At 38.0% G+C, this 24,638-nt stretch overlaps 1 protein-coding gene across 2 annotated transcripts; it reads left to right on the top strand.

The window, feature by feature from the left end:
- Positions 1 to 646: 646 nt before the first annotated feature.
- LOC100659120 (zinc finger protein 234-like) lies at positions 647 to 21,710 on the top strand. Of its 2 annotated transcripts, XM_010586423.3 has the most exons (4): positions 650 to 760; positions 7,585 to 7,662; positions 9,364 to 9,490; positions 12,447 to 21,710. In XM_010586423.3, exons 2-4 carry the CDS (start codon positions 7,648 to 7,650, stop codon positions 14,309 to 14,311), a joined length of 2,007 nt encoding a protein of 668 aa, XP_010584725.1. In that variant the 5' UTR covers positions 650 to 760; positions 7,585 to 7,647; the 3' UTR covers positions 14,312 to 21,710. The 2 variants fall into 2 exon arrangements, with proteins under 2 accessions (XP_064149840.1, XP_010584725.1); XM_064293770.1 differs by lacking the exon at positions 9,364 to 9,490 and having other exon boundaries at positions 647 to 760.
- The last annotated feature ends 2,928 nt before the right edge of the window (positions 21,711 to 24,638 follow it).

Here is a 24,638-nt window from a genome sequence, read left to right on the forward strand (position 1 = left end):
ATCTTGTGAGTTTTTAAGGAACGTTCTCAAATATTTCATTTCATTTCATTACAAAAAATATATTCTATTTTTATAGAATTAGATCATTGTGGACAGTTCAGAAAATGCAGAGAAAAAGGTTTTTAATTACAACTCCAGGATGAAAAGATAGCAACTGTAAAGCTTGAAGTACGTTTTTCCGTAGTGGTTCTTTGTGTATTTACATATAAATGGTTCACAAAGGTTGTATCATACTTTCTATAATATTTTTATGCTTATCTTTTTTAATTATGGGTATTTCTAAACACTGCCAAGAAAGGAATAGACTAATGAATGCTATATATTGTCATCATTGTCATCCTTATTATTATTATTACTATTTTCTGATTTTTTTTTAAATTATTGTATTTTAGGTGAAAGATTACAGCACAAATTAGTTTCTCATTCAAAAACGTATGCAAATTGTTTTGTGACATGGTTGCAGTCCCCTCAATGTGTCAGCATTGTCCCCCGTTCCCTTTCCACCTCGGGTTCCCCGTGTCAATTCGTCCAGTTTTCCTGGCCCTTCCTGCTTTATCTTTGCTTTTGGCCAGGTGTTGCTCATTTGGTCTCCTATACTTGATTGAACTAAGAAGCACTTTCTTCACCTGTGTTACTGTTTGTTTTATAGGCCTGTCAAATCTTTGACTGAAAGGTGGACTTCGGGAGTGGCTTCAGTTCTGAGTTAGCAGGGTATCCAGTGACCATTGTCTGAGGAGTTCCACCAGTCTCTGTCAAGACAGTAAGTCTGGTCTTTTTTTGTGAATTTGTAGTTCGTTCTACATTTTTCTCCTGCTCTGTCCGATACCCTGTATTGCGATCCCTGTCAGAGTGGCCTGTGGTGGTAGCTGGGCACCATCTTGTTTTTCTGGGTTCAGGCTAGTGGAGGCTATGGTTCATGTGGTCCATTAGACCTTTGGAGTGATATTTTCCTTATGTCTTTGGTTTTCATCATTCTTTGCTCCAGACAGGATGGGGCCAATAGATGTATCTTAGATGGCTACTCACAAGCTTTTAAGACCCCAGACACTACTCAACCAACTAGGATGTAGAACATTTTCTTTATGAACTGTGTTTTGTCATTTAAACTAGATGTGCCCTGAGACTGTGTTCCCCAGTCCTCAAAGCGTTTGCATGTGTCTGGAAAGCTTCTATGACTTTGCCTTTGTCAAGTTATACTGACTTCCCCTATATTGTGTTTTGTCTTTCCCATCCTCAAAGTTAACACTTGTCTACTGTCTAGTTAGTGGTTTCCCCTCTCCACCTCCCCATAACCATCAAAGATTGTTTTTTTTTTTTCCTATGTGTAAACCTTTTCTTGAGTTTTTATAATAGTGATCTCATATGATTTTTGTCCTTTTGGGATTGACTTATTTTACTCAACATAATGCCCTTAAGATTCATCTATGTTGTGAAATGTTTCATGGATTCATTACTGTCCTTTATTTTTACGTAGTATTCCGTTGTGTTTATGTACCGTAATTTATTTATCCATTTGTCTCTTGATGGGCACTTAGGTTGTTTCCATCTTTTTGCTGTTGTAAATAATGCTGCAGTAAACATGGATGTGCATGTGTCTAATTGTGCGATGGCTCTTATTTCTCTGGGATATATTCCTAGGAGTGGGATTGCTGGATCATATGGTATTTCCATATTGTATTCCATAGTGGTTGTACCATTTGCATTCCCACCAACAGTGCATAAGAGTTCCAGTCTCTCTGCAACCTCTCCAACATTTGTTATTTTCTGTTTTTTTTTTTTTTTTTTTTTTTTTTTGTGCCAGCAATGTTGGGGTGAGATGATATCTGTGGTTTTGACTTGCATTTCTCTAATGGCTAATGATCATGAGCATTTTCTCCTGTGTCTGTTAGCTACCTGAATGTCTTCTTTGATGAAGTATCTGTTCACATCTTTTGTCCATTTTTTAACTGGATTATTTATCTTTTTGTTGTTGGGGTGTTGAAGTAGTTTATAGATTTTAGAGATTAGACCCTTGTAGGATATGTCATAGCCAAAATTTTTTTCCCAGTCTGTAGGTTCCCTTATGACTCTTTTGGTGAAGTCTTTTGATGAGCATAAGTTTTTAATTTTTGGGAGCTCCCAGTCATCTAGTTTATCTTTTGGTGTTTACACATTGTTAGTTATGATTTGTATTGTATTTATGTCTTATATTAGGGCCCCTAGCATTGTCCCTATTTTTTCTTCCATGATCTTTATTGCTTTATATTTAGGTCTTTGAACCATTTTGACTTAGTTTTTGTATATGGTATGTGGTGTGGGTCGTGTTGCATTTTTTTATAGTTGGATATCCAGTTTTGCCAGCACCATTTGTTAAAAAGAGTATCTTTTCCCCATCTAATGGATTTTGATCCTTTGTCAAAGATCAACTGACCATAGGTGGATGGGTCTACATCTGGGTTCTCAATTCTGTTCCATTGGTCTTTGTGTCTGTTGTTGTAGCAGTACCAGACTGTTTGACTACTGTGGCTGTATAATAGGTTCTGAGATCAGGTAGTGTGAGGCTTCATACTCTTTTCTTTTTCTTCAGTAATGCTTTGCTTGTCCAGGGCCTCATTCCTTTCCATATAAAGTTAGTGATGAATTTTTCCATCTTGCAAGAATGCTGTTGGTATTTGGATTGGGATTACATTATATTTGTAGATTGTTTTGGGTAGATTCAACATTTTCACAATGTGGAGTCTTCCTATCCATGAGCATGGTATGTTTTTCCGTTTATGTAGGTCTCTTGGTTTCTCACAGTAGTGTTTTGTAGTTTTATGGTTAGATTTATTCCTAAGTATTTGGTCTTTTTAGGGGCTATTACAAATGGTATTGTTTTCCTGATTTCCTTTTCGAAGCTCTCTTTGTTGGTGTATAGGAATCCAATTGATTTTTGTATGTTGATCTTGTGTCCTGCTGCTCTGCTGAATCTTTCCTTTAGTTCCAGGAGTTTTCTTATGGAATCTTTGGGGTTCCCTATAGTATCATATCACCTATGAATAGGGGTAGTTTTATTTTTTCCTTTCCCATTTGGATGCCCTTTGTTTCTTTTTCTTCCCTCATTGCTGTAGCTAGGACTTCCAGTGCAGTGGTAAATAGGGGTGGTGATAAAGGGCATCCTTGTCTTGTTCCCTTTCTCAGAGTGAACACTTGCAGCTTCACACTGTTGAGAATGATGTTGGCTGTTGGTTTTGTGTAGATGCCTTTTATTATGTTGAGGAATTTCCCTTCTATTCCTATTTTATCGAGAGATTTTGTCAGGAATGGATGTTGGACTTTATCAGATGCCTTTTCTGCATTGATTGAGATGATCATGTGATTCTTTTTGTTATATTTATGTGGTGGATTATGTTTTGTAACGTTTTGTTTTTATATAATTTCAGACTTACAGAAAAGTTGTGAAAATACTTTTAAAGAATATTCATATATTCTTTACCCAGATTGAGAAGCTGTTTACATTTCACGTCTTTGCTTTGTCATTGACCATTAGCCAAGTATGATCAAAAATATGCCTGAAACCAAAGACAAGTTATTTTAAATGTCCACAGCAAGAAAGCCCACATACCAGGGGAAATCATGGGGTGTCTTGTTAAGAGTCAGTTGGAAGGGATGGGTTATAGGGTTTTAGCATAGCATATTAGATGCTTTCAGATGTTATATTGTGGTTTTATCTATTATGTAACAGTAGATAACATACTATTCAGTAATCCACAGTCCGGGTATAAATTTGTTCTCTTCTTCCAATAAAGTCTTTTATAAAAGTGCACCCTCCCATGGAGTTCAGGGTCCAATTTATGCTTTACCTTTAGTAGTTGTCATATTTCTGTAAAACCAAAAACCTGTTGGCCATCGAGTTGATTCCAATTTATAGTGATCCTATAGGACAGAGTAGAACCGGCCCATACAGTTTCAAAGGAGCGCCTGGTGGATTTGAACTGCTGACCTTTTGGTTACTAGTGGTAGCCCTTAACCACTACATCACCAGGGTTTCCCGTGTTTCTGTAGTCACCTATAATCTGGAAAGATCCCTCAGCGTTTCATTTCTTCTTTTGTTTTTGAAGAGTATGGGCAAGGTATTTTAGAGAAAGGCCTTCATATGGGGTTTATCTGAAATTTTTCATGTTTCGATTCAGATTATGCATTATCAGTTATGGATACACAGAATTTATAATGTACCCTTTTCAATGCATCATGTCAGGAGACCAGTGATGCTGGTTTTTCCCAGTATTGGTGATCTTACTTTGTCACTGTACCAAAAAGAATTGGTTGACATTCATCTGTTTCAGGAGGTACCATATGAGCAGGAACCAATGGTACTGAAGGAAGAAGTCCAAGCTGCACCGAAGGCATTAAAGAAAAACAAGTCTCCAGGAATTGACACAATACCAATTAAGATGTTTCAGCAAACAGGTGCAGCACTGGAGGGACTCACTTGTCTATGCCAGGAAATTTGAAAGACAGACCCGGCCAACCAAGCAGGAGGGATCTATATTTATTCCTATTTCCAAGAAGGTGATCCCACTGAATGTGGAAATTATCAAACAATATCATTAATATCACATGCAGGTGAAATTTTGCCTAAGATCATTCAAAAGCGGCTGAAGCAGTATGTCGACAGGAAACTGCTGGAAATTTAACCCAGGTTTAGAAGAGGACACAGAACTAGCTATATCACTGCTGATGTCAGATGGATCCTGGCTGAAAGCAGAGAATAACAGAAAGATGTTTACCTGTGTTTTATTTTCAATGCAAGGGCATTCAATTGTGTGGACCATAACAAATTATGGATAACATTGCCAAGAATGGGAATTCCAGAATATTTAATTGTGCTCATGAGGAACCTGTACATAGATCAACAGGCAGTCCTTCGATCAGAACAAGGGGATACTGTGTAGTTTAAAGTCAGAAAAGGTGAGTTTCAGGCTTGTATCCTTTCACCGTACCTTTTCAATCTGATGCTGAGCAAATAATCCAAGAAGCTGGACTGTATGAAGAAGAACAGGGCATCAGGATTGGAGGAAGGCACGTTAACAACCTGTGTTATGTAGATGACACAACCTTTCTTGCTGAAGATGAAGAGGACTTGAAACACTTACTGATGCAGATCAAAGACCACAGCCTTCAGTATGGACCACAACTCAACATAAAAGAAGAATCCTCACAACGGGATCAATAAGCAACATCATGATAAACGGAGAAAATACTGAAGTTGTTAAGGATTTCATTTTACTTGGATCCACAATCAACAGCCACGGAAGCAGCAGTCAAGCAATCAAAAGACGCATTGCCTTAGGCACATTTCCTGCAAAAGACCTCTTTAAAGTGCCGAAAAGCAAGGATGTCACCTTGAAGACTAAGGTGCACCTGACCCAAGCCAGGGTGTTTTCAGTTGCCCCCTATGCATGTGAAAGCTGGGCGATGAATAAAGAAGACCAAAGAAGAATTGATGCCTTTGAATTGTGGTGTTAGAGAACATTGAATATACCACAGACTTCCAAAAGAACAAACAAATCTGTCTTGAAAGAAATACAACCAGAATGCTCCTTAGAAGCAGGGATGGCGAGACTTTGTCTTACATACTTTGGACACGTTCTCAGGAGGGATCAATCTCTGGAGAAGGACATTTTGCTTGGAAAGATAGAGGATAAACGAAAAAGAGGAAGACGCTCAAGAAGATGGATTGACACAGTGGATGCAACTATGGGCTTAAGCCTAACGACTGTGAAGATGGCACAGGACTGGGCAGTGTTTCATTCTGTTGTACATAGATAGGGTCACTATGAATCAACTGACTCGATGGCATCGAACAGCAACGACAACAACTTTGTTTACTTAGCTAAGTTGATTTCTCCACTGTAGCATTACTGTTAGTGGCCATTCTATAAAGATCAGCCTCTTGTACATTCATTCATTCAAATATAAATTTTATTTCAATATGGACTCAGAATTCACTCTGGTTAATCTTACAGTGATGTAGGTTTTCAAATTACTCTTTTTACCAGCTTCAATGAAATATACATGTTATTGAATCCACTCATTTCAGGTGTACAATTCAATGATTTTTAGTAATTTTCCTAAGTAGTGCAATCATCACCATAAATCAGTTTGGGAACACATTGCTGTCCCCAGTAAGACCACTCATGTGCATTTATAGTTAATCCCTATTCTCACTTCAAGGCCCAGGTAACCACTAACTTACTTTCTGTATCTGTTGATTTGCCTATTCTAAGAAATTTCATACAAATAAAATCATATAGTATGTGCTGTTTGTTAACTGGCTGCTTTCATTTAGCATGGCTTCAAGGTCCATCCATGTTGTAGCGTGGATATATTTTTCCCTTTGTGTTACAAGACTGTTTTTCCATGCTTTGTCCGTTCAGATGAAAATTTGTTTCCCCTTTGGGGTTTTATGGATAATCCTGCTATGAACATAAATACGCAAGTCTTTGTACAGATAAGTCTTTGTGTGGACGTGTGTTTTCATTTTTCCTAAGTAAATACCTAGGCTTGGAAATGCTAGGTCAAGTGGTAGTTTGATGTTTAACTTTTTGAGAAATTGCTAAACTTTTCTAAAGAGACTTCTTTTTTCAAATTATTTTTTTCCAGAATCTTGTATTGTTTTAATAAAAACTGAAAATGAATGTTTTTCTTTTCTCCACTCATGTTGATCAGTTTTTTTCCTTCATGATTTAATTAGTTTTATCAAACTATACAGAATCTTCATATAAAATGTTCAGGCATACTAGATTTGTCAGGCACTTGCATTACGCTATTTACTTTTATGTTGGTAAAAAGGCCTATTTCGGACCTTTCTGCTTAACACTGGAAATCCACTTGTTTTTACACCTTTCAGAAAATGGTTGTGTATGCCAATTTAAATATTATTATTAAGGCAACAGTTTATTAGGGGAGATAGCCAAGCCGGTTTGAAAGATTTTTCAGAGGTCACATGTGACCTTCACTCAACAGACAAATCACATCAGAAGTCCATGTATCTTATCATGTTCCCTGGGTTGAAATTTCATTTATAAGAACAATTACATGCCACAGAATATCATGGGCTTTTCTGTAGCTACAAAAATAAAAAGCCCTCAAAGTATTCTAATACTTCCACCTCGCACCAGTGCCAGCAGTAGGGACTCTTACACTTCCTGTTTTTAAGATGACAGAATTGAGACAAAGAGATGTTGTTATTAATTTGTCCAAGATGACACAGCTTGTGTAAAGCCATGCCAGGATTTGAACCCACGTGTATATTGATATCAGAGCTAACTCTTACTTGGTACGTTATCTTATTTCAATTTTTATTGTGCTAGAATCAGAATTGCTGTCTTGGGAGCTATAAGGCAACACTGGTGAGGGGGCCAGTGTGTGTAGTTGTGCGGAGTGTTCCATGAACTACACTGAAAGGGGTAAAGGGCATCTGGTCTCCATGCCATGATCCATCAAGCTGTGTGCATCTGCAGCCACCCTAACAAACTGACCCCTTGGTAATTCACAGTAAGCATCCATGAAGGTGAATGACATCTCTAGCCACCTTTTTATGTTTTCTTTCTCCTTCCTCAGCTTGGCCTTTCCGGGACTCTGCATATTTCAGGACTCTGAACACCACCAGAAGTAGGAAGAAAAATGAGCACGTTCATGGTGAGTGGAGCTTACCTTTTCACTCTTAAAATTCTTCTCACTATGCAGGTTGGATACTTGGTTTTCTCATTCTTGTAAAGCCTCAAGGAGAATGATAGACATTTGAGGACATTTTGTGTGCCAAGTGCTTGCTATGTCCGTTTTTGGTTTACTTTGGATTTATTTTTAGTTTTTATCTTTTTTTTCTTTCGAAATTAAAAGAATGACTAAGAATGAACAATTCTACTTTATTCCTTCCTTGCTCACTAATCTAGCTATTTTTACTTCTAATTACTCTTTTTCATAATATGCTTTTATGTTTCTATTCACGATATACACCTACTTTTAAATTGTCCTTTTTTAATTTGATATAAAACATTTGTTTTTTATAGTTACATCATCTTCCAATTGAAGTGTTGCATCTTTTATTTTTAACAACTTTCAACTCGTAAAACTTGATTTGGTTTCTGAATTTTATTGTTTTAAACAACACTTCAGTGATAGTTTTCTTGCATAAAACATTTTTCCCTAGAAATCAGTTCCGAAAAAGTGCCCCTTCTGTAGAGTATACTAGGGGCTCAGTTTTCAAAAGGTTCATTTGACATTTGGTACATTGGCTATTTGGTAAAATATTCAAATGTGACACAGTGCAACAGGGCCAATATTGTTGGATGTTACTGCATACGAAGAGCTAGATACTGTTTCTGTGCTGGAGCCATTCTCTGTGTTTTATTTACTGTTTTTTTTTTTCTTTCATGTATTTTATGAAACCAATTCATAACCTTAGCTTAAAATGTCCCAGGATAATACTAGAAGATTTTCCAAGCATTTACATTCTTTCACTGCATTTACTCCTCACTGAGGAGGTGCTTGGTCTCTTCTTCATTTTAAACATGTAAAATATGAGAAACCTGCTCAGGTTCCCACAGGAAACCAAGGAGGATCAGGAGTGTTAGGCATCCTGTTCAAGTGAAAGAGATGTGAGGAAAGAGACCCACACCTGGTAGTGTGGGTGCCTGGGATGTTGTCCTGAGTGATGTCTCAAAGCTCCAAACCTCTGATCATATGGTTGGGCTTTCTGGCATGACCATCCCCCATTATCAGTCATCATGTTAGCGTAAACTACTAGGTACTGTCCCAGGGGGTCACCAGGAATAATAAAGACACTCTGCCTACCAGGAACCATGGACAAAGGCCAGCCAAATTCTTTAATTCACACCTGGAATATTGTACAGCTAGGAAATAGAATGAAACAGATAACAATAATAATAGGTGAGCTGTATTAAGCACTTACTGTATGCAACGCGCCGTTACAAGTGCCTTGTGTGTATATAGAAGAGAGAGAGGAGGGAGGAGGGTGCTGTCAAATTCCGTTGAAACTAAATTGGTAAACTTTTCTAGGGTAGTTGGCAATATGAGTCAGAAAGGAAAACATGTGTCCCAGCATCAGCATGCAACATTTAGAGTTCTAGGGATTTACATAATAAGTATAATATAAGGACGCCAAGTGAAAATACAAGGGCTTTCATTTATTGCCTCACTTTCAGTGAAGCTAAGGAAAATCAGTATATAGCATTGGCAAGCTAGAAGAAAAGCTGAGGAATCTGCAAAATTGACTCATGTCTCTGAAAATCCCAGTTCTTTCAATCTTGTCAGTGCTGCCTCTTTTCAAGTGGATGATAGAAGTTCTAAGACAGGGTATACTTGTGCTCGATGTTTTAGAAATTGGTGACATTTAAGGATGTGGCTGTGTTCTTCACTGAGGAAGAGCTGAGGCTGCTGAATTCCTTCCAGAGGAAGCTGTACCGAGATGTGATGGTTGAGAACTTCAGGAACCTGATCTCATTGGGTGAGAACAGCCTCCCTCTAGAGTTTCTTTGTGTCCTTAATAGTACAAGGGTTTGGGGCTCCTGAAATGGTCACCTGAATTTGGGGAACTGACTCTCCTACCAACAATTTTTTATGAAATAAAACGCAGTAGAAATTACCAGAGTGGCTTAATAGGGTCTGGTCTTCAGTCCCTACTTCCTCTTTGAATACACCACCTGTCTTCTTGCTAATTGCCCTCCTTGTTGTTTTTCAGACATGCCAAGGATGTTTTCTCAGTCTCCTTTTGCTTTTATAAAAAAATGACTGCAAATTTGGTGGCTTAAACAACACAGATTGTTTGTCTTACAGTTCTGTAGGTCAGAAGTCCAACATGCATCTCATTTTGCTAAAATCAGGGTGTTGGCCAGTATACGTTCATTTTTGGAGACCCTAGGGGAGAAATCATCCTTGCCATTTCCAGCTTCTAGAGGCTGCCAATCTCCTTGGATTGTCGACCCCATCCTGCTTTTGCAAAGCCCACAACATTGCATCACTTTGACCATTCCTCTGTAGTTACTTTTTTCTCTGACTCCCCTGCCTGGCTTGTCCACTTTTAAGGACGCTTTTGAATACTTTGAGTCCACCAGATAATGAAGGGGAGTCTTCCTATTTTAATGTTAGCTGTTTAGCAATCTTAATTCCATCTGCAACTTTAATTTCCCTTTGCCACATCGTCTAACATAGTTTTAGTTCCCCGAATTAGGATTTGGAAATCTTTTCGGGATCATTATTCTTCCTATTAGATGCCTCTGCATCAGGCCCCTTTGCTTGCTCTTCTCTCTGCCTGGAATCCTCTTTCACCTAAAATCTTCCTGGGCCACTTCCTTACTTCATTCAGGTCAGTGCTCAGTTACAATATCACAAGAGTGGCCTTCTCTGACATTATTTAATATAGTATCCTCTCTGTATTCTGCCTGCCCTAACTTATTTTGTCACATGTATCTTTTGTTCATTTGCTTGTCACCTGTCTCTCTCACTGGAATGGTATCTCCAGGAGTGAAAGAGTTTTGTCTTTTTTATTGTTGTCTCCTCAGGGCCTAGCATTGTCCTAGTACATGGCAGATAACCTGGACATATTCATTGACTTAATAAATAAGGGTAGTGCACAGGGGGACCTTGCTGTTGTCAGAAAGACATACAATAAACAAAAATTACCTAGATAGCATACAGATGGTAATAAATACTGTGTACTATATAAAGAGTAAAACCCAAAGAACCAAACACATTGTCATAGGGTCAGTTCCAGCTCATAGCAACCCTTTAGGACAGTAGAACTGTCCCCATAGGGTTTCCATGGAGCCGCTGGTGGATTTGAGCTACCGACCTTTTGGTTAGCAGCCAGGGCTCTAAACAGAGCCCTCCAAGGAGGATGGAGATTGCCAGAGGTGAATTGGCTGTGGGCAGGGTTTATTATTTTTCATTGAACTCACTAATGGAGTGACACTTGAGAAGAGGCCTCAAAGAAGTAAGAAACTATCCATGCAAGTGTCTTATCTGTATAGCGTTCCAGGCAGAACATACTTCCCTTTGTAGGAGTGGCTTTCAGAAAATTGCACTGTGCCCTGTTCCATTCCTTCTCCCAGCTCTGTCTTTATTGTCGAAGATTGCTACTGTTTCACATTTTCACCTGGAGATTGAAGATCTCTCAGGTTTCAGAATAGTGTATGTCATCATTTCAACTTTCTTTTCCCATTGTCCTCATGGGGGAATCTTCTCAGCAGGAACTAAAGGAATTCTGTCTACTTACATGCTATGTTTTAGTCAGTAAAGGATAATGCATTTTTCTCCCGAACCTGCAAGTCATTGCAACTATTCCAGAGCCTCTCAGTTCCCTAGAGTAATTTTCCTATAAAATAACCAAAAATAGAATTATACATGAACTGATTAAATGTTTGCTAAACCAAACGAGGCAACTGTTAATTGACTGTTCTTAGAGGGAGAGAAGTAAAATTCTCCTCTGTAAAAATTTCCTTACGAATACTTATTAATATTTAATTGAAAAGTTTAATGAAAAAATAATCTCAAAAGGCTTAGATATCTTTGTATAAATTTAGAAACTTTTGAATACCAGTAAGGATAATAAACATTTTAGAAAATACATTTCCAAACTTTAATTATTTTAGAGGTAGACAACAATTTGTAATAATCATCAACTAATTTATTGTCCGTAAAAACCCAACCCGTTGCCATATCAACACAAAAAAATAAGATTCCGTGTATATATTGTGCACAATTTTTGGGAATACTTGGAATATGGAAACACTTATAACTGTGTGTTAGGATGTATAGCATAAACACAAATATGGTAACTTTTGATTGTATTATATTTTTCCTTGAAGTTCTTGTTGATTCATTTTCATTATCAATGTAATTTTTTTAACTATAATTTATTATTGAAATTCTATATTGGCTTTGAAATTGAATAGAAATAGCAACAGATTAACAGTTTATATCATATTGAAAATTTTTTAAATTAAGTCTTTAATTTCTAAATTATACCTCACGTAGTTGATTTGGTATGGCCTAATGGTTCTTGTTTTGCACTCACCTACTAATCTAAAGTTTAGTGGCTCAAACCACCTAATAGTGCCATGGAAGAAAGGCCTGGTGATCTATCATAAAGATTACACTCAAGAAACCCCTTTGGAGCACTTTGTAACACACAGGGTCACCATGAGTTTAAATGAACTTGAAAGCAATGGGGTTTTTTGTTTTGTTTTTTAATTGGCCTTGTTAATGCTAGTGTTTTAGGGCCCACTGGACTTCCTCTTGCTTTTTGTTGGCATGGGTACCAGAGAACATGATATGTGGTGGAAACGATAAACAAAACCTTCTCTGGATTCATTAAAGCCTCATTCCATGTTCTAAATGTGCAATCTTAGAAAACTCAGAAAAACTTTAACCTATCTGCATCTCTGAATTCCCTGTCCTTCCAGGAGGCAAGATCCCAAAGGAGATGGAGACTGCTTCACAAGCAGGGCAACAGGAGGAGCTTTCCTGCTGGAACATCTGGCAGCAAATTGCAAGTGACTTAACCAGGTATCAAGACTCCATGATAAACAGTTCTCAGTTCCACAGACAGGATGATTCCACCTGCCAGGTTGGGGCAGGACTATCTAGTATTCACAAATCACAGAAACCTTATCAGTGTAATAAGTGTACAAAAACCTTCAGTGATGCCTCCAGCTTTGATCTTCATCAGCAAATACACTCAAAAGAGACGTCTCACACATGTTCTCAGTGTGGAAAAAGCTTCCGTTATAGCTCAGGTCTTCGTAATCATCATAGAGTTCACATGGGAGAAAACCGCTATAAGTGTGATGAGTGTGGGAAGGAATTTAGTCAGAATTCACATCTGCAAACTCATCAGAAAATCCACACTGTAGAGAAACCGCACAAATGTGAGGAATGTGGGAAAGGCTTCAGTCGTAAATCAGCACTTACTGTACATTGCAAAGTCCACACAGGAGAGAAACCTTACAATTGTGAAGAATGTGGGAGGGCTTTCATTCATGCTTCGCATCTTCAGGAACATCAAAGAATCCACACTGGGGAGAAACCGTTCAAATGTGATATATGTGGTAAGAATTTCCGTCGTAGATCAGCACTTAATACTCATTGCATGGTCCATACAGGAGAGAAACCGTACAAATGTGAGGAGTGTGGGAAAGGCTTCACTTGTAGCTCAAATCTTTATATTCATCAGAGGGTTCACACTGGAGAGAAACCCTATAAGTGTGAGGAATGTGGCAAGAGCTTCATTCAGCCTTCACAATTTCAAGCCCATCAGAGAATCCACACTGGAGAGAAACCATATATATGTAAGATATGTGGGAAGGGCTTCATTTACAGTTCAAGTTTTCAAGCCCATCAAGGCGTCCACACTGGAGAGAAGCCATACAGATGTGAGGAGTGTGGGAAGAACTTCAGGATGAAAATTCATTATCAAGTTCATTTGGTAGTCCACACAGGAGAAAAACCCTATAAATGTGATGTGTGTGGGAAGGGTTTCCGTCAGCGTTCGTATCTTAAAATCCATCAGAAGGCCCACAGTGTAGAGAAACCTTATAAGTGTGAGGAGTGTGGGCAAGGCTTCAATCAGAGTGCACGCCTTCAAGTTCACCAGCTGATCCATACTGGTGAGAAACCGTACAAATGTGAAGAGTGTGGGAAAGGCTTCAGTCGCAGAGCAGATCTTAGAATTCATTGTAGAATTCACACAGGAGAGAAACCCTATAATTGTGAAGAGTGTGGGAAGGGCTTCAGTCAGGCATCACATCTTCTGACCCATCAGAGGATCCACAGTGGAGAAAAACCATTCAGATGTAAAGAGTGTGGGAAGAACTTCAGTCGGAGTTCACACCTTGAAGCCCATCAAAAAGTACATAATGGAGAAAAGCCATATAAATGTGGAGAGTGTGGGAAGGGCTTCAAGTGGAGCTTGAATCTTGACATGCATCAGAGGGTCCACACAGGAGAGAAACCATATAAGTGTGGGGAGTGTGGTAAGTACTTCAGTCAGGCCTCCAGTCTTCAACTTCATCAGAGTGTCCACACTGGGGAGAAGCCATACAAATGTGATACATGTGATAAAGTCTTCAGTCGATCTTCACAACTTCAGTATCATCAGCGAGTTCACACAGGAGAGAAACCTTACAAATGTCAGATATGTAGTAAGAGCTTCAGTTGGAGATCAAATCTTGTAAGTCATCACAAAATCCATGCTGGTGATAAATTTTCTGAAAGTGATAATGGTAAGAACATTAAAAAAGCCTCACAGGAAAGAAGTTCCACAAAGTGATGTTTTCTAAGAATCTAGTTTGCAACTTGAATTCTTGTAGTCATCATGTCTCAGGAGAGAAAACGTGTTTTATTTATGTCTCGTTTCAGCATAGCACAACATACCCAGTGGTCAGCACAGTGGAGAACCCTTGAAAGTGGTGCAGGAAGGGCTTCAGAACCTTGGTGTTTATCATGTATCACTCAAGAGATAGGCCTTGGAAAGAATAAGAGTTTGATCTGGCCTTTAACAAAAATATAACAATGGGCATGCCAAAATTGATATCGACTGGAATGTAAGCTCCATGATGACAGGAATATTGCCGCAGAATTAGTAACAACCTGAGTGTTGACTGCATTTTATAGGTGTGCTCAATACTTGTTAAATGAATCAAAAAGAGAAAATGTAGAATATTTGAAATTTTTTATCCAGAAGATGAAACCCACAAAAGTGAATTTTCAAAGAAATAAACATTAGTTTAAATGTGGAAAACCACTCAGTACTGTAGTCTCCAATATTAACAGGATATTAACCTATTGCAGTTGACTCCTGTCCTCCCCACAGCCTCTGTTCTCAACTTGGATCTTATTATTTGGGGATCTGTCTACTGTTCTATCAGTTGTAGCAGTACAAATTGCACTGTCTTTTGTGATTTTTCTGACAGTGTAGACTGAAAAAGTTTGTTAACTTTGCTACAGTTCACTGCATATTAAACAGTTGAGTTGGTTTTTGATGTTCTTATGACAAGGATTTACCATAACACTTTGAAAGTGTCAGGAATAGTCACCATTGACCAAAAAATGTTTTAGTCAACTTTGAATTGATCGTCAATACCTGGTTTTCTGCATTTCAACCCAGGTTTTGATACGGTTGCCTTCTAATTGCTGTAGCATTATTATTTCTTTTTTTACCAAAACTTTTCAGGTAGAGGCTATGCCATATTTGAAAGACGTTAATACTGGCAAGTTCTCAACCACATGTTCTTCCCACAAACTCATAAACACCAAAAAAAAAAGAATTTGATAATTGTATCAAATATATTCATTATTGGGACAGAACTGACATTTATACTTTTCTCTATTGGCAGTAATATATGGTGTTTTGCACAGAGTATATTTAAGATGTATAACATGCTTTTCTTTAATTTGAAAGTCATGATTATGATATTAAAATACAAAAAAATGATTAGCACATCAGTGATGTCACTGAAATTTTTCAAACGGAAGTAACAAGTGTTCATTCACAGGAATTTGAGTTTTGATATATTCTTGTAATAGGGTGAAGCCATTAAAATGATGGCATAGACATGTACAGGGTAAGGATATATAGAGTTTTGGAAAATCATGCATTATAGCTTTCATACTATCAAACTCAAATGTGTGTGTGTATGTGCATATACATAAGATAATTTTTAAGGGGGCCCTCTGTGGTTTTCTCTGGCAACAAGCATTTTGTGAGATTTTATTATTTCATAAATTGTTTTAAATTTTCAATGAACATTGATACTACCAAATCACTAAGTCATGTAGAACAGAATTTGAGAAAGTGTTAATATTAATCCTTTATATTTAGGATACATAATATGATTGCGGTATATTATATAGCATCTAAAATAAAAATAAGACCCCAGAAATCACTTTTAAAAAAACAAAAGTTCTCTGATTGTTTGAATGCATAGCTAAATTAATCAGTGTGAGCACCTATATGTTTATAGTTAATACCTGTGACACTTCTTTAATCATAAATCCGTAACAGGGAGAGGGCAAATCCTGGAGATAAGAACAAAGTGGGTACATACGTGTTGTGGAAGTAAAAAAAAAAAAAAGATTCCCTAAAGAAAAGATGCATTTAGGGAGGCAATATAGCATGACAGTAGTGGACCCTCTCAGACTGTGGAACCAGTAGGGACAAAGCAGGTTTAGGTGCCATTCCATACTCCTTAGACACTACAGTGATGTTTAAAATGTATTTGGTTAAAGGATGTACTCAGTGTCTTGGTTACCTACTGCTGCTGTAACAAATACCACAAGTGAGTATGTCTAAAGGACACATTTATTTTCTCAGTTTTGGAGGCAAAATGTTGAAATTCAGGGTGTGGTTCTAGGAAGAGGTTCTGCCTTGTCTATTTAGTTCCCAGTTATTCAGTCAAACACAAATCTAGGTGTTACTCTGAAATATTTTATTGATTAGAGTACATAATCAGTTGAGTTTAAATCAAGGAGATTATCCTAGATACTCTGGGTGTACCTGATTCAATCAGTTAAAAGGCATTGAGAGCACAGTTGAGGCTTTTCTGAAGATAGGAGCTCATGTCTGAGAGTCAAGCTGGCCTTCACGATCACTGCTCTGTGTGTTTTGAGTCAGCCCTGACAATCAGGTACGCCAGTTCCTTGCAATAAATCTGAATATATACCTCTTACTGGTTCTCTTTCTCTGCTTGAACACTAACTGATATTTTGGTACCATAAGTAGATTTAGAGGAACAGGATTTTAAGGGTAAGTTTTCTGATTTTTTTTTCCATTTGTACATTTGCCGAATGTATGATAAATTGAGTAATATATCAATGGGTGGAACCAAGAGATTATAGTGTATAAATGCAGTCAATTTTGGTAGATATTTGGAAGTAGTATTTCCAAGTAGTTATACCAATTTAAAATGAATAAAGCTGCCCTTGGAAGCAAGGATGACGAGTCTATGTTTCACATACCTTCGACATGTTATCAGGAGGGATCTGTCCCTGGAGTGGGATATCATGCTTGGTAGAGGGTCAACAAAAAAGAGGAAGACCCCCAACAAGATTGACACAGTGTCTGCAACGATGGGCTCAAGCATAACAATTGTGAGGCTGGAGCAGAACTGGGCAGCGTTTGGCTCTGTTGTACATAGTCTCACTGTGAGTCAGAACACACCCCCCAACTCAATGGCACCTAATAACTAACAACATACTAATTTATTTTCCCACCAGTGGTATGCAAGTATTGGTGTCTTTACTTTTTTTTTTCAGTTTTTTAAATTTTAGCCTTCTGGTCAGAATGCAGTGTATCGAATACTAATTTGCATTTTTTTTGTACCTAATTGAGTTCAGTATCTTCACTGATTATTGGCTATTTTAACTTCCTCTTTTCTGAAATGTTTACATTGTGCCCATATTTGTGTTGTGTTGCCTGTCTTTTTCTTAATGATTTGAGTATTTATATTCTGCAAATGAATCTTTTGTGTCATACATGTTTTTTAAGTTTCTCACTTTTGCCTTTTCACTCTGTTAAAGGTGCATTTTGATGAACTTAGTTTCTCCGCTTGAGAATACTCCAGTCTTTCATATTGTTTTTTTCACAGTTCATGATTTTCTTGGTTTTCCTTAAGAAGTTTTTCCTATTCCAAGGAAACAAAGTTCTCTTATGCTTCTTTCCTAAAAACATCATTGTTTGACATTTCAAGTTTAAACCTGCAGTATTTCTGGTTTAATATTTTTGTAATTCTGTGAGATAGTGATAGTGAGGTCGTGATTAATATTTTTTTCCCATATGGGTATTCAACTGATCCAGAACAAGATAAGTACCTCTTTCCCCTCTCTACTTCACTGTTTTCACACATCAAATCGAAGTGTCTTTTTAATCTAAACTTTGATCTCTATTCTCTTCCCTTGTCCATCCTTGAGAAAGCACTGCACTATATACTTATGGTAAATGTAAGGCTCCAAGTCTTTCACATTATCCTGGTTCTTCAGCTATTATCTTTTCCATTAACTTTATCTTCTATTATAATTATCTTTTGTAATTTTTATAATCACCATCTCAATACCCAGGAAAAAATATAATGCTGGTATTTTTATTGGGTTTGCATTGATACTATAGATCATCTGAGAAAGTATTCTTTGAAATATTGAATCCTCAAGTCATGAATGGCTCAGTGGTTAAGAGCTCAGGCTGCTAACCAAAAGGTCGGCAGTTCAAATTCAGCAGTTACTCCTTGAAAACCTTGTGGGGCAGTTCTCTGTCCTAGGGTCACAATGAGTCTGAAGCGACTTGACAGCAGTGTTTTTTTGTTTTTTTTTTTAATTGTGCTTTAGGTAAAAGTTTACAGCTCAAGTTAATTTCTCAGACAAAAATTTGTACACATACTGCTCTGTAACACTAGTGGCAGTCCTATAATGTGACAGCATGCTCCCCCATTCCTGCATCCATTCAATCAGTTCCTATTCCCTTCTGTCTTCTCATCCTGCCTCCAGACAGGAGCAGCCCATTTAGTTTTGTGATCTACTTGAACCAAGAAGCACACTCTTTATGAGTATTATTTTATAGTCCAATCTAATCTTTGTCTGCAGAGTTGGCTTTGGGAATGGTTTTAGTTCTGGTTTAACCGAGTGTCTGGGGGCCATGTCTTCAAGGGTTCCTCTAGTCTCAGTGAGACCATTAAGTCTGGTCTTTTTACATCAATTTGAGTTCTGCATCACACTTTTCTCCTGCTCCTTCAGGGGCTCTGTTGTGTTCCCTGTCAGGGGGCTCACTGAGGTTTTTTGTTTGGTTGGTTGGTTAAGTCATGAATATTACTATTTATTTTTAATAATTTATATGTGGGGAATAATAAATGTCGATCCCCATGTAATCAACTGTTCATAACAAGAGTTCAAAAGACGAATGATTACCAGCTAAGGTGGCAGAAGGAAATTGATGGGTCTTGCTTAAAGGGTACAGAGTTTTTTTAAGGGTAATGGGAAAAATTTGGAAACATGAATTTTTCTTAGGAGATGATGAAAATGCAAAAAAAAAAAAAAATGAGTAAAAATTTATAACCTCTTGGATAGTGTATGGAAAGTTGGGGATACTTGTCCTCTCTTGGTAGGTGATTGAAATAGGAAAACTGTTAGGAAGAAAATCTGCCATTATATGATCACAATTTTAAATGTCCTTTTTTTTTCCCCCCCACTTTTTAACTTTCATTTGACATTATTTTAAATAATCAGGAGAGTAAAAGGATTCACATTCCACGCCTGACCCATTTATGTATATTTTATTTAACAAGTAAATACTTGAGATTAACAGGAGCCAAGTTTCTCACTATTGGATAATGGAGCTACTAACATAGAAAGGAGCATGCTAGATTGGGATTGAATGTATCATGAAAGATATGTTGTTGTTTGTTGCTAGGTCTCATCAAGTCGATTCCAACTCATAGTGACTGCATGTATAATGGAATGAAACTCTGCACACTTCTCAGAGTCACTATTTTTTGGAGTGGATACAAATACGGATCTCTTTCAGTCATGTTAACTGGTCTTCCTTGTATATACATGGATATTACCCTATCACTGACAGGACTGTATTTCAGGATAAGAAACCCAAAACCCACTGCTGTAGATTCCAACTCATAGCGACCCTATAGGACAGAGTAGAACTGCCCCATGGAGTTTCCGAGGAGCACCTGGCAGATTCGAACTGCCGACCTTTTGGTTAGCAGCCATAGCACTTAACCACTACGCCACCAGGGTTTCCGTATTTCAGGATAGATCTTGAAAAAAATTTTTTTTTTGTCGAATGCAATGCCATTCTTCTTCAATTTGTTTTTTCTAACGTAGTAGACTACATGATTGTCCAATTCAAAATGGCCAATACCAGTCAATTTCAGCAGACTAGTGCCTAAGATACTGATCTTTAAGCATTCCATTTCATTTTTGACAACTTCCAGTTTTCCTTGGTATTCTTTCTGCATTCCACGTTCTGATTATTAATGGGTGCTTGCACCTGTTTCTTCTCATTTTGAGTCATGCCACAACAAATGAAGGTCCTGAAAGTTTTACTCCATGCATGTCATTAAGGCCGATTGTACTTTGATGAGGCACCTCTTCCCCAGTTGTATTTTGAGTACTGGCACATAATGAAAGATACATAACTACAGGTACACGTGTGTCTGTATATATGTGTGGGTGTATGTATCTGTGTGCACGTGTGTATGCAGGTAGTTCTCAACTTACGATGGAGTTCCATTCCGATAATTCCATCATAAGTTGGTTCTGACATAACTTGAATACATCTTTTTTTAGTTCTCATTGCCTTTTTAAAATCCGTATCTTTATAAATCCTATATTTGTCTTTAGAGGTTGGAAACATTACATATAAAGTTACAGATACATTTTAATACATACGTACATAAAAAATACACAAATCGTAAAAACTACTCCAACAGTGAAAAGTTGAACAACGTTGGCATTTTGACAGATGCAGTAATTCCACTTGTGGAAAGTTCTGGATCATCTAGATTATCCCTGGGAATAAGGATAACGTTTCTAGTCAGAAAATTAATGACAGTTGTTTGTATGGTCCTTTCCTTTTTTTTTCTTCATATATTTCACTGTAACATCTCACTGCTCCATTAATAAACATCCACTAATAATCGGAACATAAAATATACAAAGTATTAATCTAGGAAAATTGGAAATTGTAAAAAATGAAATGGAATGCATAAACATCAATATCCTAGGCATTAGTGAGCTGAAGTGGACCTGTATAGCCCATTTTGAATCAACAATCATATGGTCTACTATGCCGGTAATGACAAATTGAAGAGGAATGGTGTCACATTCACTGTCAAAAAGAACATTTCAAGATCTATGTTGAAGTACAATGCTGTCTATGACAGGATAGCTATACCACTACAAACAAGACCTCTCAAATGTGTCTGTCATTTTGTCATACTGTGGGGGCTGCGTGTTGCTAGGATGCTGGAAATTATCCCACTGAAATTCAAATACCAGCAGGGTCGCATATGACAGAGGAGGTCTCAGCTGACCTTCCAGACTAAAACAGACTAAGAAGACGAATTCCACAGTCTACTTCTGAAAAGAATTAAGCTAGTGAAGACCTTATGAATAGCGGTGGAACACTGATACAGTACAGGAAGATGACCCCCTCAGGTTGGAAGGCACTCCAAAGATGACTGGGGGAGAGCTGTCTCCTCAAAGTAGAATTGATTTTAATGATGTGGATGGCGTCAAGCTTTTGGGGCCTTCGTTTGCTGATACGGTATGACTCAAAATGAGAAGAAACAGCTGCAAACATCCATTAATAATCAAGACATAGAATGTATCAAGTATGAATCTAGGAAGTTGGAAATGGTCAAAAATGAAACGGGACACATTAACATCAGTGTCCTAGGCATTCGTGAGCTGAAATGGACCGGTATTGGCCATTTTAAATCAGACAATTTGCTGAATGAAAACTTGAAGAGGAATGGCATTACATTCATCGTCAAAAAGAACATTTCAAGATCTATCCTGAACTACAACGTTATCAATGATAGGATAATATCCATACACCTACAAGGAAGACCAGTTAATAGGACTTATTCAAATTTACACACCAACCACTGTCTTAGTCATCTAGTGATGCTATAACAGCAATACCACAAGTGGATGGCTTTAACAAAGAGAAGTTTATTTTCTCATAGTAAGGTAGGCGAAAAGTCCAAATTCAGGGTGTCAGCTCCAGGGGAAGGTTTTCTCTCTGTTGGCCTTCTTATCAATCTTTCCTGAGACTAGGAGCTTCTCCGTGCAAGGACACCGGGTCCAAAGGACACACTCTGCTCCTGGCACTGCTTTCTTGGTGGTATGAGGTCCCCCTGTCTCTGCTTGCTTCTATCTTTCATATCAAGAGATCGCTTCAAGACACAGTCCAATCCTGTAGGTTGAGTCCTGTCTCACTAACACAACTGCTGCCCACCCTCCCTCATTAAAATCATAGAGGTAGGATTTACAACATACACGAAAATCACACAAAACCGGGAATCATGGCCCAGCCCAATGGATACACATATTTTGGGGGGGACATAATTGAATCCATGACAACCACTAAGGCCAAAGATGAATAAATTGAAGGTTTTTACCAACTTATGCAGTCTGAAATTGATTGAATATGAAGACTAAGATGCCCCTGACCCAAGCCATGGTGTTGAAATCACCTGACATACATGCGAAAGCTGGGCAATGAATAAGGAAGACCGAAGAAGAATTGATGCCTTTGAATTGTGTTGGCGAAGAATTTTGAATATACTGAGGACTGCCAAAAGAACGAACAAATCTGTCTTGGAAGAAATACAGCTGAATGCACCTAACAACAGCATGATGTACCAAGGATGCAAGATCACATCCATGAAATTCCCACCAAAGAATACATAATGTGAATCTAATCATGAGGTTATATCTGACAAAATCATGTTGAACGATGTTACACAAAACACCACTCTTTACTGTTTTATGAATACCCCTTTTTATGAGGAAAATACAAATTTCCTTGAAGCTCCCAGTAGATGCTGTTTTATATCTCCTTGGCCATTTTTATCTGTGGACACCTCTGGCTGCAAGAAAGGTAAAAAAAATTAACTCTTTTATTCTCTTTAGTGGAGGCAAGCAGTAAGGGATTTGTTATTGGCAGTGTGTTAACCAGCCAACAGTGTCTGTCCCAGATGAATATAAGACTGCATTTACAATAGAAAACCAACTACTCATCAGGTGGTATAACAGATATTTTTTTAGTTCACCCAGGAATATCTGTCTTTGAACAAGTTTGGTTTCTCACTGCAGCAAGGGAATACACACACCATGGAGAACATGAGGTGTTACAACAATGAGAGAGTGTCCCTTGATACTATTGCCCTGAGATAATCTTTAAATCTTAAACCAGAAATATTCCTTGAAGTCTTCTTAAAACCAAGCTTACTTAGTAAAGAACATCTGCCCTGAACATTGTGCTCCTTTAAGATCTATCTATATGGGATCATATGATGTGATTGAAAATACCATGGCTTGGGTCAGGCGCACCTTAGTCTTCAAGGTGAAACACTTTAAAGAGGTACTTTGCAGCAGATTTACCCAATGCAATGGGTCTTTTGATTTCTTGGCTGCTGTTTCCATGGCTGTTGATTTTGGATCCAAGTAAAATGAAATCATTGACAACTTCAATCTTATCTCTGACAGCACCTAACAACAACAGTATATGGGATCGTATGTCACCCATCAGTAAAGGTGATCCAACAGAACGCGGAAATTATCGAACAATGTCTTTAATAGCACAAGCAAGAAAATTTTGCTGAAGATCATCTGTAAACCACTGCAACAATACATTGACACGTAACTGTCAAAGTCAAGCCGGATGCAGAAGACATGGAACAAGGGATATCATTACTGATGTCAGGTGGATGCTGGCTGAAAGCAGAGAATACCAAAAAGATGTCGACCTGTGTTTTATTGACTATACAAAGGCATTCGACTATGTGCATCGTAACAAATTATGCATAACACTGAGAAGCATGGGAGTTCCAGAACACTTGTGTTCACAGGGGACCTGTTGTACATAGACCAAGAGGTAGTCTTTTGAACAGAACAAGGGGATATTGGGTGGTTTACAATCAGGAAGAGTATGCATCAGGGTTGTATCCTTTCAGCATACTTAGTCTTATGCTGAGCAAATAATTCGAGAAGCTGGACTTTATGAAGAATGGTGCATTGGGATTGGAGGAAGACTTGTAAACAACCTGCAACGTGCAGATGACACAACCTTGCTTGCTGAAAGTGAAGAGGACTTGAAGCACTTACTGATAGAGTCTTCAGTATGGATTACACCTCGAAAAGAAAACAAAAATCCTCATGACTGGAACAATAAGCAACATGATAAACAGAGAAAAGATTGAAATCGTCAAGAATTTCATCTTGCTTGGATCCACAATCAATGCCCATGGAAGCAGGAGTCAAGAAATCAGATGACACATTGCATTGGGCAAATCTGCTGTAATGAAACCTCTTTAAAGTGTTAAAAAGAAAAGATGTCATTTTAAGGACTAAGGTGTGCTTGACCCAAGCCATGGTGTTTTCAATGGCTTCATATGCATGTGAAAGCTGGTAATGAATAAGAAACACCAAAGAAGAATTGATGCCTTTGACTTATGGTGCTGACGAAGAATACTGAATATACTCTAGACTGCCAGAAGAACAAATCTGTCGTGGAATAAGTACAGCCAGAGTGTTTCTTGGAAGTGAGGATGATGACACTTTTTCTCATGTACTTTGGACACGTTATCAGGAGGGACCAACCCCTGGAGAAGGACTTGGTGCTTGGTAAAGTAGAAGGTCAGTGAAAGAGAAGAACACCCTCAAGGAGATGGATTGACACAGTGGCTACAGCAATGGACTCAACAGCAATAATTGTGAGGATGATGCAGGACTTTTGCAGTGTTTCCTTCTGTTTGCAATAATATTCCTTTTTCCACATCCTCTTTTGAATCCAGCTGGAATTTCTGGCAGTTCCCCGTCGATACACTGCTGCTGTCACTTTTGAATGGTCGTCAGCAAAATTTTTC

The sequence above is a fragment of the Loxodonta africana genome, chromosome 11 (assembly GCF_030014295.1).
Source record: "Loxodonta africana isolate mLoxAfr1 chromosome 11, mLoxAfr1.hap2, whole genome shotgun sequence".
Taxonomy (NCBI): Eukaryota; Metazoa; Chordata; class Mammalia; order Proboscidea; family Elephantidae; genus Loxodonta; species Loxodonta africana.